The sequence below is a fragment of the Tenrec ecaudatus genome, chromosome 14, assembly GCF_050624435.1.
Source record: "Tenrec ecaudatus isolate mTenEca1 chromosome 14, mTenEca1.hap1, whole genome shotgun sequence".
Taxonomy (NCBI): domain Eukaryota; kingdom Metazoa; phylum Chordata; class Mammalia; order Afrosoricida; family Tenrecidae; genus Tenrec; species Tenrec ecaudatus.
Genome location: NC_134543.1, coordinates 82,549,415 through 82,569,778, shown reverse-complemented (window position 1 = coordinate 82,569,778; position 20,364 = coordinate 82,549,415). Strand labels below are relative to the sequence as shown.

Sequence of the window (20,364 nt, the reverse complement as noted above, 5' to 3'; positions counted from 1 at the left end):
TAGGTGCATGAGCAAATGTGGCAAAGAAAGCTGATGGTGCCCAGCTATGAAAAGATGTAGCGCCTGGGGTCTTAAAGGCTTGAAGTTAAACAAGCAGCCATCTATCGGGGAAGCAAATAAGAAGCACACCAGCCTATGTGATCATAGGTGTTGACAGGAGCAGGTATCAGGTATCAAAAGATCCAAAACAAAAAATTATATCAATGTTAAAGAGGGGGTTTGGAGTGGTGATCCAAAGCCCATCTGTAAACAATTGGGCATCCCCCCACAGCGGGATTACAAGGAAGGGATGATTCAACCAGGGTGCAGTATAGCACTGCAAACCACACATCATTCCTCTAGTTCCTGAAGGCTTCCTCTCCCAACTACTGTGACTCAGTTCTACCTTACAAATCCATCTAACCTGGAGTATACACATTGGTACAGATAAAGCTCTTGACACATGGAATTCAGGACAGATAAATCCCTCAGGAACAGTAGTGGGAGTAGTGATATCATGAGGGTAAGGGAATGGTGAGGAGCGAGGGGGAGGAAGGGGAACCCATCACAAGGTTGGCTATATAGCCCCCCCTCCAGGGGAACTAGTAACGGAAAGGTGGGTGAAGGGAGATAGCGGACAGTGTAAGACACAAAATAACAACCATAATATGCGATTGATCAAGGATTCACAGGGGTGGGAGGGTGGGGAGGCATGAGACAAAAAGAGGAGCTGGTACCAAGGGCTCAAGTAGCAAGAAATTGTTTTGGAAATGTTGATCACAACATATGCACAAGTGTGCTTAATACTATTAAATGATGGGTTATTAACAAAGATTTATAAGAGCCCCGAATAGGATGATTAATTTTTAAAAAGAAGAAGGAGGAAGAGGAGGAGGAGGAGGAGGAGAAGAAGAAAGTCGCACCAAGGAGTTGTTTTTACCTCAGAACGCAGTTGTTCCTTCTTTGAGTGTACCAAGGGCTGTCCTCTGAGACGTCCTTCAAAAGCTCACCTCCCCGCCCGTCCCCCAACACACCGCAGTGCTGATCTTGCCCCTCCCCCTTCATTTTGTTCCCCGAACTCAAAGACCGTTAGAAAGGAATACAATTTGGGCCTCTCGAGGATGCCCAAGCTGCCACTGGGACGTGGTGTGATTCAACGCAACCGAACTCTCGCAGGAAGCTGGGAACCCCATCTGCAGACCTACATGAAGGGCAGGAGAAGCAGCAGCCTCACGTCTTGACGTTTTTGTTTAGCAAAAGTATCTATAATGTTGTAGCAACACTTTTGACTTGCCCTCATAAAAGAAGCCTTTGAATTACTTTGGATGTTTCACTATATAATCGTCTAAGGCAGTGTTTCTCCACCTTCCTCATGCCAAGACCCTTTCATACAGGTCCTCATGTGGTGGTGACCCCCAACCATAAAATTATTTTCATTGCTACTTCATAACTGTAATTTTGCTACTGTTATGAATTATATTGTAAAAATCTGATATGCAGGATGCATTTTCATTGTTACAAATTGAACATAATTAAAGTACAGTGAGTAATCAAAAAATAATATGTAATTATATATTGTGAAATATTTATTTTTAATTACAAATAAATGAAATTTTGTCTGGAAGCATGGTATAGCACGGGTGACAGTCTTCACGCCGGGTACTCCTATGTGGGCGCATCTGTATGTGGGCAGACCCGCCTGGAGACGGATAGAGGAGCAGTGTCTTGGTTCCTAAGACCATCAGAAATATGTGTCTTCCGGTGGCCTCAGGCGACCCCTGTGTAAAGGTCATTTGACCCCCAAAAGGGTTGTGACCCACAGGTTGAGAACCACTGGTCTAATGCATCCTGGTGCCATGGTGGATATCTGTTAGTCTGCAATCCACAAGGTCCTCAGTTGGAAACTCCCAGCAGTTCCTTAGTAGAAAGTCCAGGGGACTTTCACTCCTGTCCAGAGGGACCGTCTCAGAAACTCACGGAGGCAGTTCTACCCTGTCCTATAGGGTCGTTAGGAGTCAGTGTTGACTCAGTAGCAGTGAGTGGAGTCACATAAAACTGTTTATCATTTTAAAAGCATACACATGTTACTTTTATCATGTAAATGATAGATATTACTTTTAATGATGAAAACAAAAATACATTGGTACTACAAGCAAATTTCCCCTTCAGAGAAAGGTAACATCTATGAAAAAGTGTCATTTCCCAACAACATTGGAAAAATGAAATGTAACTAGACAATACTGACAGCAGGTCAGGGTGTTGTGACTCATACTAATTTTCATATATGGAGGAAAATATACTCTCCTTGTCAGATTAGAGATATTCAATAAAATTTACACACACACAAAGAAACACTTGTCCGAACTACCCATGCATGCTCAATATAGCCTCGCTGCTATCAGCTTCCGTTTGGCAGTTGCCCCTCCTCCACATCAGCCCACTCACATTGCCAGCTTGTGCCAATGGTGCATGGGTCACAGACCAGACTAGAACAACTTCTGCAAAAGGCAAGACTTAAGCCTCATCCCTGGTGATTTCCCTTTGGGACAGCAAGAGGCATTTCCTTCAAGACACTCCCTTTGCCTACTCCAGTCCCCATCTCAAAGACACACTCTTCCTACACATGCATGGATTTCCCCCCAAGGATTCCCTACCCTCTCCTCCAACAGACCAACTCGTGGAGGAGCAGGAACGAGACTCCCACTTTTTCCTTCCTTCCTCTCTTTTCCAGACCCTGTGTGTTCCCCCCATAAAAAACGTACCAAATGGACCCATCCCATGGAGTCACTGGGCATTGATAGTTGACAATCAATGTACTCACGTGCTCACTGAAATATTGGAGGTTCATCTCCTCCCAGGAGTACCCTGAAAGGAACACAGTTCTACTCTGACACACCTAAGACCCCATGAGTCAGAACCTACTGGATGGCACCCAGCTAACACCAGGCCACGAGAAGCCACGTGATATTCACCAAGCTTCCAGGCCAGAATCTGCTTTTCCCAGGAACATTTGCTCTTTGGAGCTCCCATCTCCCTAACCTTCCTCCCCATCTCTGTGGAGGAAGTGAAGAGAGAGCAAATCTGTCCTGATCATCTCCCTGACAACCTGTTCCAGTCCTCTCGGCACCCTCCCCCATTCACCACTGCGGGGGTTGGGGGGGGGGGCTGGGAAGGGTTCCCACAGTACACTAGCTATGAACCGTGAAGGAGGAAGAGCAGTGTGACATTCTCCAGCCTCTGGTGTCAATAATTCATGAGGCGCAGACTGAGGGGCACCAGCCAGAGTCTGCTTTCCCCGGACATGGGGAAAATTAGACGTAAGCTCTCTTATCAGGATGTGCTGAGCGATGCACCTTCTCGGCTGAGGAATCGAGGATAATCTAGCGTGGTGCCTGTTACATAACCTGCCATTTACAAACCCCCCTGTTCAGTGCTGCAATCCCGTTGCACTGTTCAGATGACCTACACAGGCACTCAATGAATCTTTCGCGACTGTGAGTTCAATTACACAATGAGCCCCAAAACTAGATTCTCTCCGCATAAATTAAAAGAACCTAGATTGCCAAACGTGTGAGTTCACCAAGAACGCGTTTCCAAACCTACCCACCTAACTTTCACCATCTTTCCTTCAAGGAGAAGCACAGTTCATAATAAAGGTTTTATTTTTTTCATCCTTTACCTTACATGGGTCTTGGCTTTATGGTACTGTCTTTATTTTTTTTCATTTTGCCTTGAACTAGTGGCATTTTGTCATGGACCAGCACTGCTGCTGGCTGGCAGTTAGAGGCCACTGGGTTGCGTTAATTCAGCCACTAGCACATGGGCCTATTGAGGGCCTTCGATGGCATGCTGTAACCATCCAGGTGTATCCATGCACCCGGAAACCCAGGAGAGAGATCATTTCAGCACACTTGACAGGATTGGAGGCCGAAGTCTTGGGCAGGGAATTTATGGTCGGCATCCTCAGTTTACAGATGAAAAGTCTGGCTGGCCTGCAGCAGCAATAATAATTACTATACGGTGACAATCATGACTGTGTGTTTGGTAGTCTACCGTTGATGAAGTGATTTTACAGTCAACGAAGCCTTATTACACCGGAACTGATGCAGGACAAGGCCTGGGGGCCACGAGTCTACGTTGAGCTGCAGGGTTCCTGGGTTGTCTGTATTCTCCCACTGGTTAGGGACGCTCTAGGCACCGTTCTCCCTGTAAAATGGGGCGAATATTCTTGGGGTGAAGGACATAAGAGATGCTGTCCAGCACTGCCTGAGGCAGGTTCTAATGAAACCCAATGGCCACCGTCAGGATCTTTATCCCTGGCTGCTTGTTACCATGGAGACCAAAGTGGGCCCAGAAGGATGGAGGAGACCTTGAATCAGAAGAAGCAGTTGCCTCTTCCACCCTCACCCAGGAGCTTCAGGAGGTGGGATCTGTTGGATCTCACCTCCAGAGGGGATCTCAAAACACGTGCTTTCCTGCGGTCGGGGGTGGGGGTGGGAGTGGGGGGGCTGGGGTTGTGTCCCGCCTGCAGACAGACCCGGACTTTCTCGGAGGGGAAACTTGAACCGTCTGTAAAGCAAAATCAACCGACTCCAAGGCCCCTCTCCCTTTCCCAGGACCGCCCCCACCCCCCATGGGACCCCCACCCCCCATGGGCCCCCCGCCCCCCAGCAGCTGCGGCAGGAGCGGCTGGACGACTAGCCAGCCCCGCCGTGAAGGTCAGGTCGGCCTCCGCGGGGCGCGCAGCCAGCAGGGGGCGCCGCGCCCGCACCGGTCCCGACGGGGCCGCTCGTCCTGCCCGCGCGCCCGGAGCCCAGGGGCGGAGGCTGAGGCGGCGGCTGAGGCGGCCCGGCCCCTCGGCCGACCCCGCGCCCGCGCCCCGCCGACGCCTCCCCGAGGGAGCGCGAGATCCTGCGCGGCCGGCGGGCGCCATGCGGAAGGCGGGGCTACTGCTGGGCGTCTGGGCCCGAGCGTGGCGGTCGGTGCGGATGGCCAGCTCCGACATGGCCCACCGGGCCCCGCTCGCGAACAAGGTGGCCCTCGTCACGGCCTCCACCGAGGGGTGAGTGACCGCGCCGGCGTCCGGAGCCCGCCGCCGGGAAACGGGGGCTCGCCCCTGCCTCCCCGGCTGACCCCCGTAGCCAGGCCAGTCCCGTGACCCCCACCCCAACACTGCTCGCCCTCACCCTCGCCCCGGCTGCCCCAGCCCGCCAGCCCCACCTAGAGGCTGGGAAGACCAGAAATGGGAACTGCCCAGATGGTTCCGCCCAAAGCCCGCTGCCCCGCTCCACCGGGGAAGTGTATGGGGCGCCCCGACAGGACTGCGGGCCTGCACCCGGCTCCACTCCTTCCTTCAGGCCTGTGCGGGGAGGGGGGGCGCCTCTGCCCTGCACCTTGCCGCTCGCCCGCACCTGTGCAAACCGACATGCACAGCGTGTGTGCAAACTTGATCACGCCCGCCCTGCCGAAATGCCTCGCCACAACCGGAGGGCATGTGACCCCCTTTTTTTTAAGCCCGAGATTTGCTCTTTCGTGCCCACCCCCAAATAAAAGTGTGATAAGAGCTGTAAGAACCCCCAGTGAAAGGATAACATTTTGTGGACCGGGCCTATAGAACAGGGCCTTTCAAATGTAAAACCCTCAAATCATGGAAGGGCCTGCTGGTGGGCCCTCAGCTCGTTCCCCCTCCGGCTATACAGAGTAGGGGGCCTGTCGCCCCTGGTGAGGCCTGTGGACACTGCACACTCCAGCTTCGTGCCACCAAGTTGATGCCAAATCGGAGCGACCCTGTGTGCTGCAGGGCAGAGCTGCTCCCTCGGGATCTCTTAGCGGATCAGCCGGCCTTTCTTCCTCAGGCCCACTGGGCGAGTTCCAATGGCAACCTTTCAGTTAATACAAAAGCAGAGCCACTGCCCTTGGGGCAGTTCTGACCTTGGCCACCCTGGAGAGTCGACTGGGGAGACCTGCCGAGACTAGCAATCTGCCCGGGAGCAGGCAGCCCCAGCAGTGAGCCACCTGATGCCCGTGGGAGATGAAGTGCCCTCCTGGGGGCCTGGGCTGAGGGCTGAGACTGCAATAAACATTAGGGAAAGAAAGAGTGGTGTCAGTGGGCAAAAGGAAGCCATTAACTCTATGGTACCAGAAAGGTCACATGGAGGTCACACCGAGACAGCCAGAATTCAGACTTGGGTACTTTGACCCCAGAGCCTCACCCTCTTCATCTGCCCGGCTCTTGACCCTTGTCATCCTCCCTGCCCCCAGGATCGGTTTTGCCATCGCGAGGCGCCTGGCCCAGGATGGTGCCCACGTGGTGGTCAGCAGCCGGAAGCAGCAGAACGTGGACCGGGCCGTGGCTACGCTGCAGAGGGAGGGGCTGAGTGTAACCGGTACTGTGTGCCACGTGGGGAAGGCCGAGGACCGAGAGCGGCTGGTGGCCACGGTAGGTGGCGATGATGTGAGCGTAGGGCTAGGTAGGTGACAGAGGGGAGCCAATGGGAGCCTCCTTCCCTGCTTCTCTGCGTGCCCACGCCGGTCAGGCAGCACATTTTCATAGTTGTATCCATATCTAAAAGACCCAGAATCACCCCATTCCAGAGAATGAAAACCTTGGGGCACACGCACTAACAGGTCATCCTTCTTCGTTTGTGTTGGGACAGGTGAGAAGGACAAATGCAATGACCAAAATCGGACATTGTCACCCATGAGCTCATAAACAATCCTCTGGCCAGATGCAGGGCTCTGGTGGCACTGTGGTTAAGCACTAGGCTGCTCTGTAAAAGGACAGCGATTCAGACCCACCAGCCACTCAGTGGGAGAAAGATATGGCCATCGGCTTACCTGAAAGATCCTCAGCTCAGTGCTCTCGAGTCCATGCCGACTCATAGCAACCCTGTCGACAGGGTAGAACTGCCCCTGTGAGTTTCCGAGACTGTAACTGTTTGGGGGAGTAGAAAGCCTGTTCCTTCTCCCACCACGGAGCGGCTAGTAGTTTCAAACTGCTGGTCTTTCGGGTTGCAGCCAGCACGTAACCGCAGGGCCACCTCAGAAGCCCATAGCATCCGTTCTCCACTGTCCAGTGCAGTGCCTATGAGTTGGGATCCACTTGATGCCCACAGATGGGGTTCTGCGGGTGACAGAATAGCACCTTGAAGAACCGACAGGAGGCAGCCCACCACGTGTCGACCACCCGATGTGTGCCATAGGCAGGCACCCTGGTGGCGTCGTGGGTTACTCAAGGTCAGCAGTTTGAAACCACCAGCCACCCCACAAGAAAGAGATGAGGCTTTCCGCTCCTGTATAGATTGACCACCTCGGGAACCCACAGGGGCAGTTCCGCCCTGCCTCACAGGGTCACTGTGAGTTGGAACCGATGCAGTGGCAGCAGCTCTGATTGCGTACCGAGTACTGGGCTCTGAGCAATTGCGTGAGTTTTTTTCTAACGACAGCCCAGCAAAGCAGGGACTGCTTATGGAGCTGGGCTGGTTAGCTGGAGTAACTTTCCCTGGTCCCACAGCCCGAAAGGAGAGGAGTCAGCCTGTACCTGTTGCTGTCAGGTGGGTTCCGATTCATAGCACCCCTGTGTACAACAGAATGCCACACCCCGCTTCCGCACCACCCTCCCTTCTCCTGTCCTGGGTCAGCTGCCAGCACACTGCCAGGCGGGCCTTGTTAGCACAGCGCCAGGTCTTAGGTGCCCGCTTGGACCTTCGGCTCAAAGACAGTGTCTGAGCCCTTATGAGAGGTGCTGTTGGACAGCAGCCTTCAGCTGCACAAGGAAACATGAACCTCTGGCAACGGGAGCCCCATGCCCCCAAGCTCTGGGCACACGCTGTATTCTTCACACTGGAAGAGTGACTCGACCCAAGAATGAGATGTATTAACAGGCGGGACGATTGGCAGAACGAATTTGGGTTATCTTAGCAGGAGAAGACATTCCTCAGCAGTTTGGAGCAGGGGGAGACTGTGGTACGGTAGACAGTATGAGATTATTCCCTTTTTAAGGAAAATGCCCAAATGTGCACTGGAAAGAGCCAGGCATGCATCCAGGAAGACCCCCTGGGTTGGTATAGACTGCTGCACAGAATCGGAGGCTGAGACCTTGATCTCCAGGATGGAAAGAGTCATTGGGATCCAGGGTCACTTAGGGGCTTGCCACTGAAATGCACGGGGCACCTTAGTATCAAAATCCTGATGAGAATCAGCGGCTCTACCGAGGCCTACCAGGTCCACTTTGGCTTTCCTGCAGCCTTCGCCCAGGAGGGGACTTTAAGCAAAATTTTGAGGAGTAAGGGGGTTGGAGGAAGGGTTGGGGTTCCAGGTGACCCTGCCAAATGAGCAGACAGTGAAAGAGGGAATGAGGGGTGCAGAGAGCACAGGCTCAGGAGTACTCACAGGAAATGGTTGGGTCAGGAGGATAAAGAAGGGGCACTTCCAAAACCTCCCAGTCGAATTTATATTTCCTTCTGAGAAATAATGAAGATGTGAGGAGTTGAAATGGTTATTGAGGAAGAATCATTGGGTCCTGGTAGGAAGGCTCGACAACCTGGATGGTGCGAGCAGCTAACACGCTCAGCTGCGGGCTAAAAGTTGGAAGTTCAGGTCAACACAGAGACACCTCACAAGAGAGGCCTAGTGATCTTGAAATTCAGCACAGCTCTACTCTGAATATACACAGGGTCCCCATGAGTCGGAATTGACTTGATGGAGTATATTGGAGTCGACAAGACTCGGAGCCAAGGAGAGGAGCTCAGAAACGGTTGCTACGATACAGGTCCAGAACGTGGTGGTGAGAGTAGAACGGAAATGCCTGCTGCGAAGATATTGGGCAGGACTCAACCAAGATTTGCCTAATCCAGTCTCAGGAGACAGAACACCCGATCAGCTGTAGAATGACAATAAGAACATCATACGTGAAGAAATCAAAAGTCCTTAAAAACACAAGGAAGAGGGAAAAGATCAAAGTAGCTGTCAGAGAGACTCTGAAACTTACTCTTAACAGAGCAGCCAAGGCTGCAGTACCCAAAAGAACTAGTCAACATTCCACCATTTCAGGAGGTAGCAAGTGAGCAAGAACCAATGTGCTGAAGGAAGAAGTTCACGCTGCACTAAAAGCATGAGCCAAAAACAAGGCTCTAGGGGTTGATGGAATACCAAGTGAAATGTTTCAACAAGCTGATGAAACACTGGAAGCACTCATTCATCTATTCCAAGAAATTTGGAAGGCAGCTACTTGGCCTATTGACTAGAAGAGATCAATATTTATACCTATTCCAGAGAAAGGTGACCCAACAATACACAGATTACCAAACAAAATCATATCATAACCCATGCAAGTAAAATTTTGATGAAGACCATCCAACAATGGTTGTAGCAGTACAGGGAGAGGCCAGATTCAGCAGAGGGCATGGACCGAGGGATGTCACTGCTGATGTCAGATGGATCTTGGGTGAAAGCCCAAGAATGCCAGAAAGATGTGTGCTCATGTCTTATGGACTAGGTGAAAGCATCCGACTGTACTGACCACAACAGCTCTGCATGGCCTTGGGAAGAAGGGGAGCTCCAGAACACCTCATTGTGCTCATGCAGAACCTGTGTGTGGCTCCAGAGGCAGGTGTGCCGTCAGACAAAGGGATGATGCGTGGTTCAAAACCAAGGAAGGGGTGTGTCAGGGTTATAGCTTCACCATACTTACTCAGTCTGCAAGCTGAGCACGTAATCGGGGAGCTGGATTGTATGGGAAAGATGGTAGCATCAGGATTGGAGGGAGGCTTATTAACAACCTGGAATCCGTAGATGACACACCCTTGCTTGCTCGGAGTGAGGAGGCCTTGAAGCACTTGCTGGTGAAGATCAAGGAGTGAGCCTGCAGTGTGGATGACAGCTCAATGTAAAGAAAGCCAGGATCCTCACAGCTGGACCAAGAGAAGGCACATTAGGAAACATGGAGAAAAGGTTGAAGCTGTCAAGGATTCTGCCTTGCTTGGATCCCCAGTCAGTATTCACGGGAGCAGCAGTCAAGAGATCGAAGGATGCATTGCACTGAGCAGACCCGCTGCACGAGACCCCTTGGCAGTGTCGAAAAGTGAGGATGCTACTCTGAGGACTACGGTGCCCCTGGATTCGATGGAGCTGAACAGTACTGAAAGCACCACGGCCGGCCCAAAGGACAAAGCAGGCGGCCTTGGAAGGAGTGCAGCCAGCAGGCTCCTTCGATGCAGGGACGGTGAGACTGCGTCTCGTGTCCTTGGAGAGAGCAGTCCCCAGAGAAGGACCTCATCCTCGGTAAAGTAGAGGGCACTGCAAAGCAGGAAGAGAAGGGGGCTTACACAGCGGGTGCGACAGCGGGCGCGACAGCGGGCTCAGGCGCAGGAACATTTGTGAGGATGGCGCAGGACGGGGCAGAGTCTCCTTGTTTCAGACAGAGGGTCGCTGTGGTCGGCAGCAACGTGATGGCGCCCAACCACCAGGGCATCAAGAAGTGAGAAGTAAAAGGGATGATTCAGAAATGGCCAGACGGCACGCGGATAGTGTGTGTGTGACCAGTGTCCGTCAGGGTGGGGAGTGAGGGCCTTTCACAGTGCGGCCGCCCGCCCTCTGCGCTGCTGCGTGCACCGGCCATGAGCAAAGCCGCTGTCTCGAGACTGGTGACTACATGGACCCTAATCTCTGCCACGGCTTCTCAGGGGAAACAGTGAGCAGAAACTGCATCAGCCATTTCTCCACTTGATAATCAAGCCCAAAGCAGGCCTCCGAGTCAGCCACGTGCAGCCAAGGAGAACTGATCCATGGGGCTGTCTCAGCTGCAGTCGTTACAGAAACAAGTCACCAGGCCTTGCTTCCGTAGTCCCCCGGGTGGGTTCCAACCACCACCCAGGAGGGCGGTGGCTGAGTATTTAACCACTTGTACCACCTGTAATACTTCTAAAAATAAGAATTATGTATGTATACACATATATCTCCAAACACAAAGCAAACCACTCTTAATTGCTACAGTATGATTATTACACAATGAAGAAGAAGACATAGAAGACACCCGAAGCACCTTTCTCACTGGTCTTTGGTTGCCTGTCTCTATTCAGTCAAAACCCAGCCTTCTCCCCACTCGCCATGCAAAGCTCTCCAGGTGATTCTGGCGCCGCCCACCATCTCCCCTCCACCTGCAAATACACACAGAGCACAACATATCCGTCTGGAGCGTAATCTGCACTTGCCTGATCAGAAGCCCACGTGCAAGTCTTGCGCAGAGCCAAGGCAGGTGGTGGGGCCTTGGTACTAAGGCTCCCAAACTGCGGGTAAAACAGTGCCGCTATTGGTTTTACAGGAGTGCGTGGTGGTAAATGCGGTCCAGTTTACATGGCGGTGGCTCAGGCATTCCTTCTGCAGCACCTAGTTAGCGAGAATACTTAGTTACAGAGGGAAGCTAACAGCCCATGCACACACACTGTGAGTGCCACCCTCTGTGCGCCAGATCGGGAAGCGCGTTGTGGATCGATAGCGCCACGTGCCCAAGGCACCAAAATGACCACTTCTGGGAACATTCAAGGTCTGGTGTCGGGGTAGGTTTGGATTGAAGACTCGGGAGCAGAGTCTGATTGGCCAGTCAGTTCTCCGGTAAACCCATGCTTCACCACCCATTTACAGGTGACTAAGGAGGTGAGAGGTCACGGCTCTTGTCTTTCCCAGTTTAAATCTCAGTTCTACCTTGTGTCCTCCATGTGTTCTGACTGGAAGGGAAAAGATCGAGAAAGTGGCACCGTGCCTTAGTAGCAGACTGCTTTAAAGCCAGGCGGGTATCCTCTCTCTCGTGGTCCACCTGGGCAGCCAGCTTCCTAAAGAGGACTCTCATGAGCAGGGATCCTCAAACTTTTTAAACAGGGGCCAGTTCACTGTCCCTAAGACCCGTTGGAGGGCTGGAGTATAGTTAAAAAAAAAACTAAGAACAAATTCCTAATGCACACTGCACATATCTTATTTTGAAGTAAAAAAACAAACGGGGCAAAAACACCCAGTGGGCCGGATAAATGTCCTCGGCGGGTAGCACGTGGCCCGCGGGCCATAGTTTGAGGACCCTTGCTCATGAGTCAGGAGTCCCTCCCTGTGCGACTGTCCCTCCCTGCATGTTGTGCAGCCTGCTTTCTGTCTCGAGGCAACACACAGAATGCCCCACGCCCTCCTCCCAAACATGGCTGTTTGTTTGCCGTGATAGAAACAACGTAGCACTGGGAAGTAGACCACCAAGACTCTCCTCAGTGCTGCCCCACTCTTCCCTCTCCCAGCATGGAATGAGCAGGACTCCTGCGCTTTGCTGACCCTTAAGAAGCGTTACTGAGCTATGCTCTGAAGAAATGAACCTCCTTGTACTACACGTGCATCGCTTAGGATGTGCGAACCCTGTGGCTCAATGAGCTGAGTCTGCTTGAACTGGTTTCTCCCTGAAGGCAAGTGTGGACAGGTTGAGTTGGATGTCATGGTGAATCATCCAAGAAGAACTGGCTAGTCAGAGAGGAAAGCAGTCCAAACTCTGTTTCGGTCTGGAAGACATGCTGGGTGAAATAAGTTAATCACAAGGAAAGGAGAACTATGGTGTGAGCTCACTTACATAAAGTGACAAGAAGAGGTGTGTGGCGTGAGCACAAACCTTATTGGTGCCTACCCGGGGCAAGAAGAAAGGATAAAAGGTTAATGGTGGCAGTAACGTCACACTGCCTGAGAGTAGTGATTGCTGTCAGTACATCGCACAACTGTCAAAACTGAATTCGCCAAAGCTGTATTATCGATGTATGACAACAACAACGGAGTGACTGCGGAAGCTGCTAACGTACAACCAGCATGCTCACGGACTTGGTTTCTTGGTCTGGAAGTTGGGGGTCACGGTTACATGGAGTCTGTGGACGCTAACTACTCAGGTAAGCCAGGATGAGGTGAACACCCACTTGGCTTGAAAGCAGCCACACTCAGGTGCGGCATCACTTTCCGTTAATGGGCTTAATAACATGCCTAGTGTTTATGTTATACCTCCTCTTTGTTGTGTAGTGACCAGGGTCTTATAAGCTTGCCAACAACTATCCACAGTATAATTGGCTGCTCTTAGCCTGGAGCAACAGAGGGGAATGGAATAGTAGGAGGGGGGAATCCAGAGTGAGGGCTAATTGCCTCCATCAACAACTAGAGACCAAAAGAGCTAGATGGTGCCCAGCTGCCAGGAACTCAACCATCTCCATCAAAGAGTCAATAGAAGAATCCCAACTAAAAGGGGGAAATACAGAACAGAACTTCAGATTCTCCATAACAGACTTCCGAGAGCCATGTAATTCAGATGAACCCTTGAAACTACTGCCCTGAGATAATCTTGAAACTTTAAACCAAAACCATCCCCCGAAGTCTTCCTAAAACTAAGATACAGTCTAGCCTAACTAACCAAAAATAAAGAAAAAAGTCTGTTCTGAGCATTAAGCTCTTTTGAGAACTCTCTAGATGCAATCAAACGGACAGTGGCAGGACGAAAGACTAGACAAGCACTTCTTTCACTCATTGCCCTCGGTCAGTGCCGACCCACGGTGACCCTATGGGACAGGGCAGACGTACCTGTGTGGGTTTCCGGGGCTGAGCAACTGCCAACGGGAGCAGAAAACCTCGGCTCTCTCCCAAGGAGCTGCTGGTGGTTTCCAGCTCCAGCTGCTGGCCGGTGGACCCCAGCCCGGCGCATAACCAGGAGGCCAGCGGGCCTTCTGATGGGCACGTTAGGGCAACGCATTTAGTGGGAGAGGAGAACAAGAATTGCGCCCCACTCATAGAACACACTCAGAGTCCCTACATGACAGGTAGCAATTGGAACTGGCGGATAGATAGATAGATAGATAGATTCTCAACAAAATCCGTTTCAAGAGGAAATGTACTGATGCAGAAAACCTTTTGGCGAGTAAGTACAGAGTGGTCAGCATGTGTCTGTGGTAAGCAGGGGGAGAGGAAGACAACACTGGGGACACTAAGCCGATGGGGGTGATGGAAACATTTAGAAATGGCGGCTGGCGATGGGTGAGCATATTTCATGTCACTGAGCCGTCCATGTGCAACTGGCTTTGTTCACAGTACATTTACCCCCATTTTAAAATAAAAAACCTGCGGTGGGGGACCATCTCGTTTGAGGTGAGGGTGAAGGAGTGCTCCAAGGAAGGGAGCCGGAAAGGAGCAAGGGGTGCGAGAAAGCCTTAGGAGAAGAGAAGGGAGACAGGAAAGCCTGCCAAAGAAAGGCCGCCTCGAAACACGGACGGGAGCTTTGGAGAGAAGCATGTTCCAGAAGCAGTGTCCCTAAGAAGGAACTTGGCGACGTCGGTGAATGTGCCGCCCCTCCTGACCTGCCTCTCACCCTCCTCTCCAGGCTGTGAAGCTCCACGGGGCTGTAGACATCCTGGTCTCCAACGCAGCGGTCAACCCTTTCTTTGGAAACCTGCTAGATGCCACCGAGGAGGTGTGGGACAAGGTGAGGTGGACTTCAGGCAGCAGGTGGCGGGCCTCGGGCAGCTTTCAGTGCGTACTCAGTGTGCTTCTACAACGCGTGTGCCTCATGCAATATAGACGTGAGGAACCATGACGGTGTGTGTGTGTCCCACCCCCCACCGGGTAAAGGGGGGTGGGAGGGGCTTCTCTCGGCTTTCTCCCGCTGCCCTCCCTGCCCCCTCCTCCCAATGTGCTTGTCCACGCTGCTCTTCCTGGTCTCTTTCCCACACATGCATGGCTGCCAGTCTGCCAGTCATTGATACACTCATAAACACACTCACACCCATCCCCTTTTCAGCTGCTAGGGGAAAAAGAAAAAAGGTCTTTTCATTAGCTGGGAAACTTAATGGAAACAGCTGCAAACAAGCAAGCGCTGCCATCCAGTCTAGTATGCTGCCCGGGTAGGAATTCTAGTGAGATGACCGAAGGTGCCACTTTATATAACTTACCGCCCCTGAAACAGCCCTGCCCTTTTCCTTGTCAACTACGATGCCGAGAGCATGAAGACCCAGATGTCTGAATCTGGGGACTGGATACTGGTTGCTGTTTGAACAGGTATAAGCTGTATTAAATTTCTAATACAGTTCACATTCCTACATTCTTTCATGATAAAGCGATAATTAAAACCTTTGTTCACTGAGGTTGACATTCCCACATGATCCGGGGGTGCTTCATTTTGTCTGCTCTCCCATGGCTTCATCGATAGTTTTCCAACACAGAAGGTTCTTTTCTCACTGCCACAGAAGGTTCTTTTCTCGATGCTGACTCATAGAGACCCTGTAGGACAGAGTAGAGCTGCTCCTGTGAGTTTCTGAGACACTAACTTTTTAGGACAGTAGAAAGCCTCATCTTTCTCTTCTAGAGCAGCTGGTGGGTTTGAACTACAGACCTCGGGTGAGCAGCCCTGTGCCACCAGGGCTCCACCCACTAACACTGAAGGATACTATAAAATATGATAGTTTATCGGTGTCACCAGCATAAACACAAAGGGCCAAAATGCTCTTCGGTGATCAGTTCCTGATTCTGATATTCTTTAGAGAAACTTCATTTATGAACAGTCTGAATAGACACCACATGAAAATCAGTTTTAAGTCAGATAATTCTTCTTGATAGCTTGTAATATTTTAAAAGATCCTGTAATATCAACACTTTAGGGAGAATTGAGAAATTTCTTTTACTAGATTAGAACTATTATGAGAACTATGTTCGATTTGAGGGCTATGATAGTAGATTATGGTTGTGTAAGAGAATACTTTGTTCTTAGGATATATGCGGGAGCTTCAGAAGGTTCAAGGAGACTCTTCATTATCTTTTCATTCTGTTTTTCCATGAATTTTTGAAGCCCTGTTGTATATGCTGAAGAATAAGAATAGAATATTATGATATCTGGCCTTCGGTGGTTCACAGGAAAAGAAGATAAGCAGAGAGAGAGAGAGATCATGTGAGCAAAGTGTGACTAACTGGTGAATCCAGGTGAAGGCTGTCTAGAGAATCATTGTATATATTTCACATTTTCTGTGAGACTGAAATTTTTCAAAAGATGAAGTTGTCTTGGAGGCATTGGGACTAGCCCGGCCGTCTCAAGAACCATGTAAACAACTGTCACTTAAGCCATGGACATGAGGGTTTGTATGATAGACTATGGCCCAGCCCTCCCCGCCAAATGCCTCCTCCTGATCTTGCCTTCCAGTAGGTGTCCAGCCAGCCGATCCTTCCTGGAGGGCCGAGGGCACCTCACCCCTTAATCTTCCAGGCCAAGACATGCTGGCAGCGCCCCTGCTGCCAAGGTCCGCCATTTCCCTGAGAAGCACGGCCCTTCAGAGAAGGCCCACAGGCAGACCCAGATTCAGCCTCTCCCTGGTTGGGAGAGACACAGAAATCCCACTCCCAACCAAAGCAGGCCAGTGTTTGTGTCCATTCTGGGTTGAGTCATACTCTGCCGGTTAAGAAACCAGATGAACCCAGTTCCTTTCCTTGTCCCTGGAAGGAGCCCCGTGTGTCCTGGGGGAGGTAAAAGGCACTTCTCCCTGAGGCGGCTCCTTCACTTGAAAGGTCAGAGTTGGTCACCTCTGCGATTTAACCCCCAGATCCGAGAAACCCTCTGGCCCTCATCGCCCCGCCTCCTCTAACTTGTTTCTCTGCCGCGTCTCGGTTTCAGATTCTGGACATTAATGTGAAGGCTTCGGCCCTGATGACAAAGGCAGTGGTGCCAGAGATGGAGAAGCAAGGGTACAGGGAGGGAGGGACGGGGCCTGGGTGCAGGGGACCGCCGGCGGGGCTGCGGCCCAGGGGCTATGCTGGGACCAGATCCGATTTCTTCTCTCTCCAGAGGCGGCTCAGTGGTGATTGTGGCCTCCTTAGCAGCCTATACCCCGTTTCCTGTAAGAACCCCTTTATCTGTTCCTTTCCCTCTCTCCCTCTGCCCCCCATGCCTTCCCACCCATCCTGTTACCCTCAGAAATCCTGGGCGCCCTTTGGAGTCTTATCACCAACTCCTCCCCACAAAACAGATGCCTTGCCTGCACAAACCCTAACCTAGGGAGGGCTAGCCACTGGTCACTTCCCTAATTGTGGCCCTCCTTTTCAGGAGATGCCGTCATGACCACTGCCCTTTTGTCTAAGGATATGAACCCAGAATGAACTTGGACCAAGGGAAGACGCTGACCCGTTCCCTTCTCTCTTCAGGGGCTGGGCATTTACAATGTCAGTAAAACAGCCTTGGTGGGCCTCACTAAGAACCTGGCCACAGAGCTGGCCACAAAGAACATTAGAGTGAACTGCCTGGCACCCGGGCTCATCAAGACCAACTTCAGCCGTGTGGTGAGGAAGGGGAGCCGTGCCACTCCCTGGGTGACCCCTGAGGGCTATCCATCTGCCTGGATCTCCCTGGGTTCTTGAGTCCCCGACCATTTCTATCTCACCTCCCTAGGGTTTTCTATCTTCCCTTTGCATGTCAGTCACTGTCCCCAGACCAGGCATGCGCGCGCGCGCGCGCACACACACACACACAGACACACACACACACACACTTGTCTTGAAGGCTGAGGAATCCAGACTTGCTCAACATTTCCTTTCTCCAGAAGCGATGAGACCTGGGGAGACTGTTCCCCCGACACCCAGCAAAAGGCCTCACTGATAAGAATGAAACAGCAAAGGGTGGTGGGGGAGACGGGGACCTAATAAGGGATAGAGAGGAAAAGAGGCAGCCTCTCAGTGAAGGATACAAAGCAGTCTCCTCCTTCTGTCTGTCTGTTTCCTCCTCTTTCACATAATAAGAGTTCTCCTAGCTTCTTCCTTCCTCCTACAGCTATGGATGGATGAGGCGAGAGAGGAAAGCATCAAAGAGATCATGCATATAAGGAGGTAAGTACGCCACGGGGGCCTTGAACGGATACAGATGGCAGGGCTTGATCCCTGACATAGCCCAGAGTCTGCTGGTCATCAGCCCCACCAACAGTGGGCACGCTCCCCCCTGCTCAGACACGCGACGGGACAAGTCTACACACAGTGGGCCACTGCAGAGAAGTGTGCACGGAGTCGGCTTCCCTTGCAGAAACCAGACACAGAGCTCTGGAAGAGGCCTTGACTTAGAGGATTGCCTCTACCCTCTGAGCATCCATCTCCACCAGGGACACACAGCTTTTTCGTCCCCTTGAATACAAAGAGTCGTGCTTCCAAAGCTCAAGTTGCTGGTTCTACAACCACAATTAAAGCAAAGGAATGAAGGTCTTTAGGAATCCCTTTGCCTAAGAAAAGTGCTCCTCCCCAATGGGCTGTGGCTCTCTTTCCTCTCAGCTTCCTGCCTCTACCAGTTGGCTTCCAGGTATATTCTCCTGTCCCACGCTTCTTCACCTTGTAGCTTTCAAGGACAGATGCCCACGTTTTACTTGGGCAGACACTCCAGATTCCCTCAAGCCCTCTTCTAGCCATTCGATGTCAGAGCCATGAGCTCTGCAGCCCTCGTCACAACTCAGCCGTCGCCGGGGTATGGACAGCCTCCATGATGAATGGTGAATGATGTCGCGCCTGCTCCTCAGGCAGCTTCCTGAGAGGCAGATGCCCCTTCACTCCTCCAGCATAGGACCTGGCCACCTTTTGTTGTGGTTAAATGCCCAGAGGGCCACACGTGCAGCTAGACCCTCTTAAGTTTCAGTTGCTCACGCTGCCTACCTCTGAGGCATTCCAGTGGCAGTATTCCATGGCAATGCGGTCACTCCTACAACCCCTCAGCGTGAGCACACGTTCACAAAATGAACCGGACTTGGAGGGGCAGAGGTAGACTCCCGGAAAGGTTTCTGCCAATTGAACCCGTTCGAGCAGAATCATTCTTTGACACACCATTCACTGTCACACACTCACCGGCATCTGAGTCGTGTGCACACACGTGGTTCAAATTCTTCTAACAGGAGATAACTGTTCCCCGTGTTATCTTTTAGAACTTCGGGCTTCGTGTGCTGAGTTCTCTTTAAAAAACAACAGTATTTCTATATTATCACAACGCATCGTGGGTTTACAAAGTACAGTATTTATGCTCACACTCAATGATAACGGCTTATCCTCATGGTAACTACATGATGGATGGGAAGCCGCTCACCGGTCCTGAAAAGGCATCTGGTCATTCTTTGGTTGTGGTGGTCGATTATGATAGGCATCTGAGTCACAGAACCTTCGGGTCACAATAGAGGGGTGTGTGGGAACAGAACACTTGCCATTTCTATGATGCATAAGTCTTCAGGAGGCAGATGTCAGTCGCTGCCGAACGAACAGCGTCAGAGGGCCTGACCTGTCTTGATTGTCTCTCTCTTCTTTGTTTGCTGCTTCCCAGAATAGGCAAGCCAGAGGAGTGTGCCGGCATTGTGTCCTTCCTGTGCTCTGAAGATGCCAGCTACATCTCTGGGGAGACCGTGGTGGTGGCTGGAGGGGCCCCCTCTCGGCTCTGATGACCTGGGAGGAGCGCTGAGGCAGAGGCTGGACTCCAACTCCTGGCTTCCATTCTGACCTCTGGACCAGCCTCGACCCCCACCACCCCTCCCCTGTCATACTGCACCCTACCTCCTGAAAATCACTTCTGCCTTGTGAAAACAAACAGCTGGTTTCCCTGCAGTTAAGGTGCGGTCTTATCAGGACCCCAGCTGTAGCTGTTCGCTGTTGCCCAGGATAAAAGCGTCCCCCTGAGAATGCAGGGCAGGCCTGCTGAGAAGGCTGAGCCTATTTGGCAAAGCCAACTAATTCTTTTTTTTCTTTTTTATTTTTCTGGGCATCTGGGGAATTTGAAAGGAGATGAGAGGGAAGGAACCTGGTGTGCCAGGAGTGGAGTTGGAATTTAACAACTTGCAAATAAGATGCAAATAAAATGCAGATGATCATGTTGCTCTGAATCCACGTATTCCTCTTTCTGTGCAGGGTGCTTGGGGTGGTAGCTGGGCGGAGAGAGCACCCAGGTGTGGAGCAGGCCAGATCTCCACCCCTCTAACTCGCTTCATCTCCAAGATCTGAGTGCGATGCTAAGGGGTGGGGGTGTCAGCAAAGCCGCCGGCTGGGAGGAGGTGGCACGGGAACTCCCGAGTGCTACTCTCACCCTCACATCCCCTGAATGGGTGCCAGTGATGCCGCCAGGATCCCAGAGGCCAGGCGCTCGGGAAAGCAGACAGACTAGATCTGGCCACGTCCTCTCCCAGAGTCGCCCTGGGCCCCAGCCCCCGGCCGGGTCAGCCGGGACGGAGCAGGGCGGGCACTAGGCCAGCAGCGGGGAGGGGCGGAGACTGGAGGGAGGGCGGGGGGGTGGGGGGGGCTGGAAGCCCACAAACAAAAGAAAGGCTGGGCCCACAGTACCCGGGAGTGGCACCGAAAGCGAGGGTGCTGCCCCTGCTCGGAGATGGCCCGGGCACC

General features: G+C 52.0%; 1 protein-coding gene across 2 annotated transcripts; it reads left to right on the top strand.

Moving 5' to 3' along the window:
* Positions 1–4,768: 4,768 nt before the first annotated feature.
* Positions 4,769–19,853, top strand: LOC142425539 (dehydrogenase/reductase SDR family member 4-like). 2 transcript variants are annotated; one of them, XM_075530799.1, is made up of 8 exons: positions 4,771–5,041; positions 6,241–6,418; positions 14,357–14,458; positions 16,634–16,704; positions 16,805–16,856; positions 17,161–17,295; positions 17,783–17,838; positions 19,301–19,853. In XM_075530799.1, the coding sequence occupies exons 1-8, from the start codon at positions 4,911–4,913 to the stop codon at positions 19,413–19,415; spliced, it is 840 nt and encodes a 279-aa protein (XP_075386914.1). In that variant the 5' UTR covers positions 4,771–4,910; the 3' UTR covers positions 19,416–19,853. The 2 variants fall into 2 exon arrangements, with proteins under 2 accessions (XP_075386915.1, XP_075386914.1); XM_075530800.1 differs by lacking the exons at positions 16,634–16,704; positions 16,805–16,856 and having other exon boundaries at positions 4,769–5,041.
* Positions 19,854–20,364: the final 511 nt, after the last annotated feature.

Coding starts and splice junctions, on each gene's coding strand:
- LOC142425539 (XM_075530799.1), top strand. CDS start 4,911: ATGCGGAAGGCGGGGCTACTGCTGGGCGTCTGGGCCCGAGCGTGGCGG. Junction 6,419..14,356: donor GAGAGCGGCTGGTGGCCACG/GTAGGTGGCGAT, acceptor CCTCCTCTCCAG/GCTGTGAAGCTCCACGGGGC. Junction 14,459..16,633: donor CCGAGGAGGTGTGGGACAAG/GTGAGGTGGACT, acceptor TCTCGGTTTCAG/ATTCTGGACATTAATGTGAA.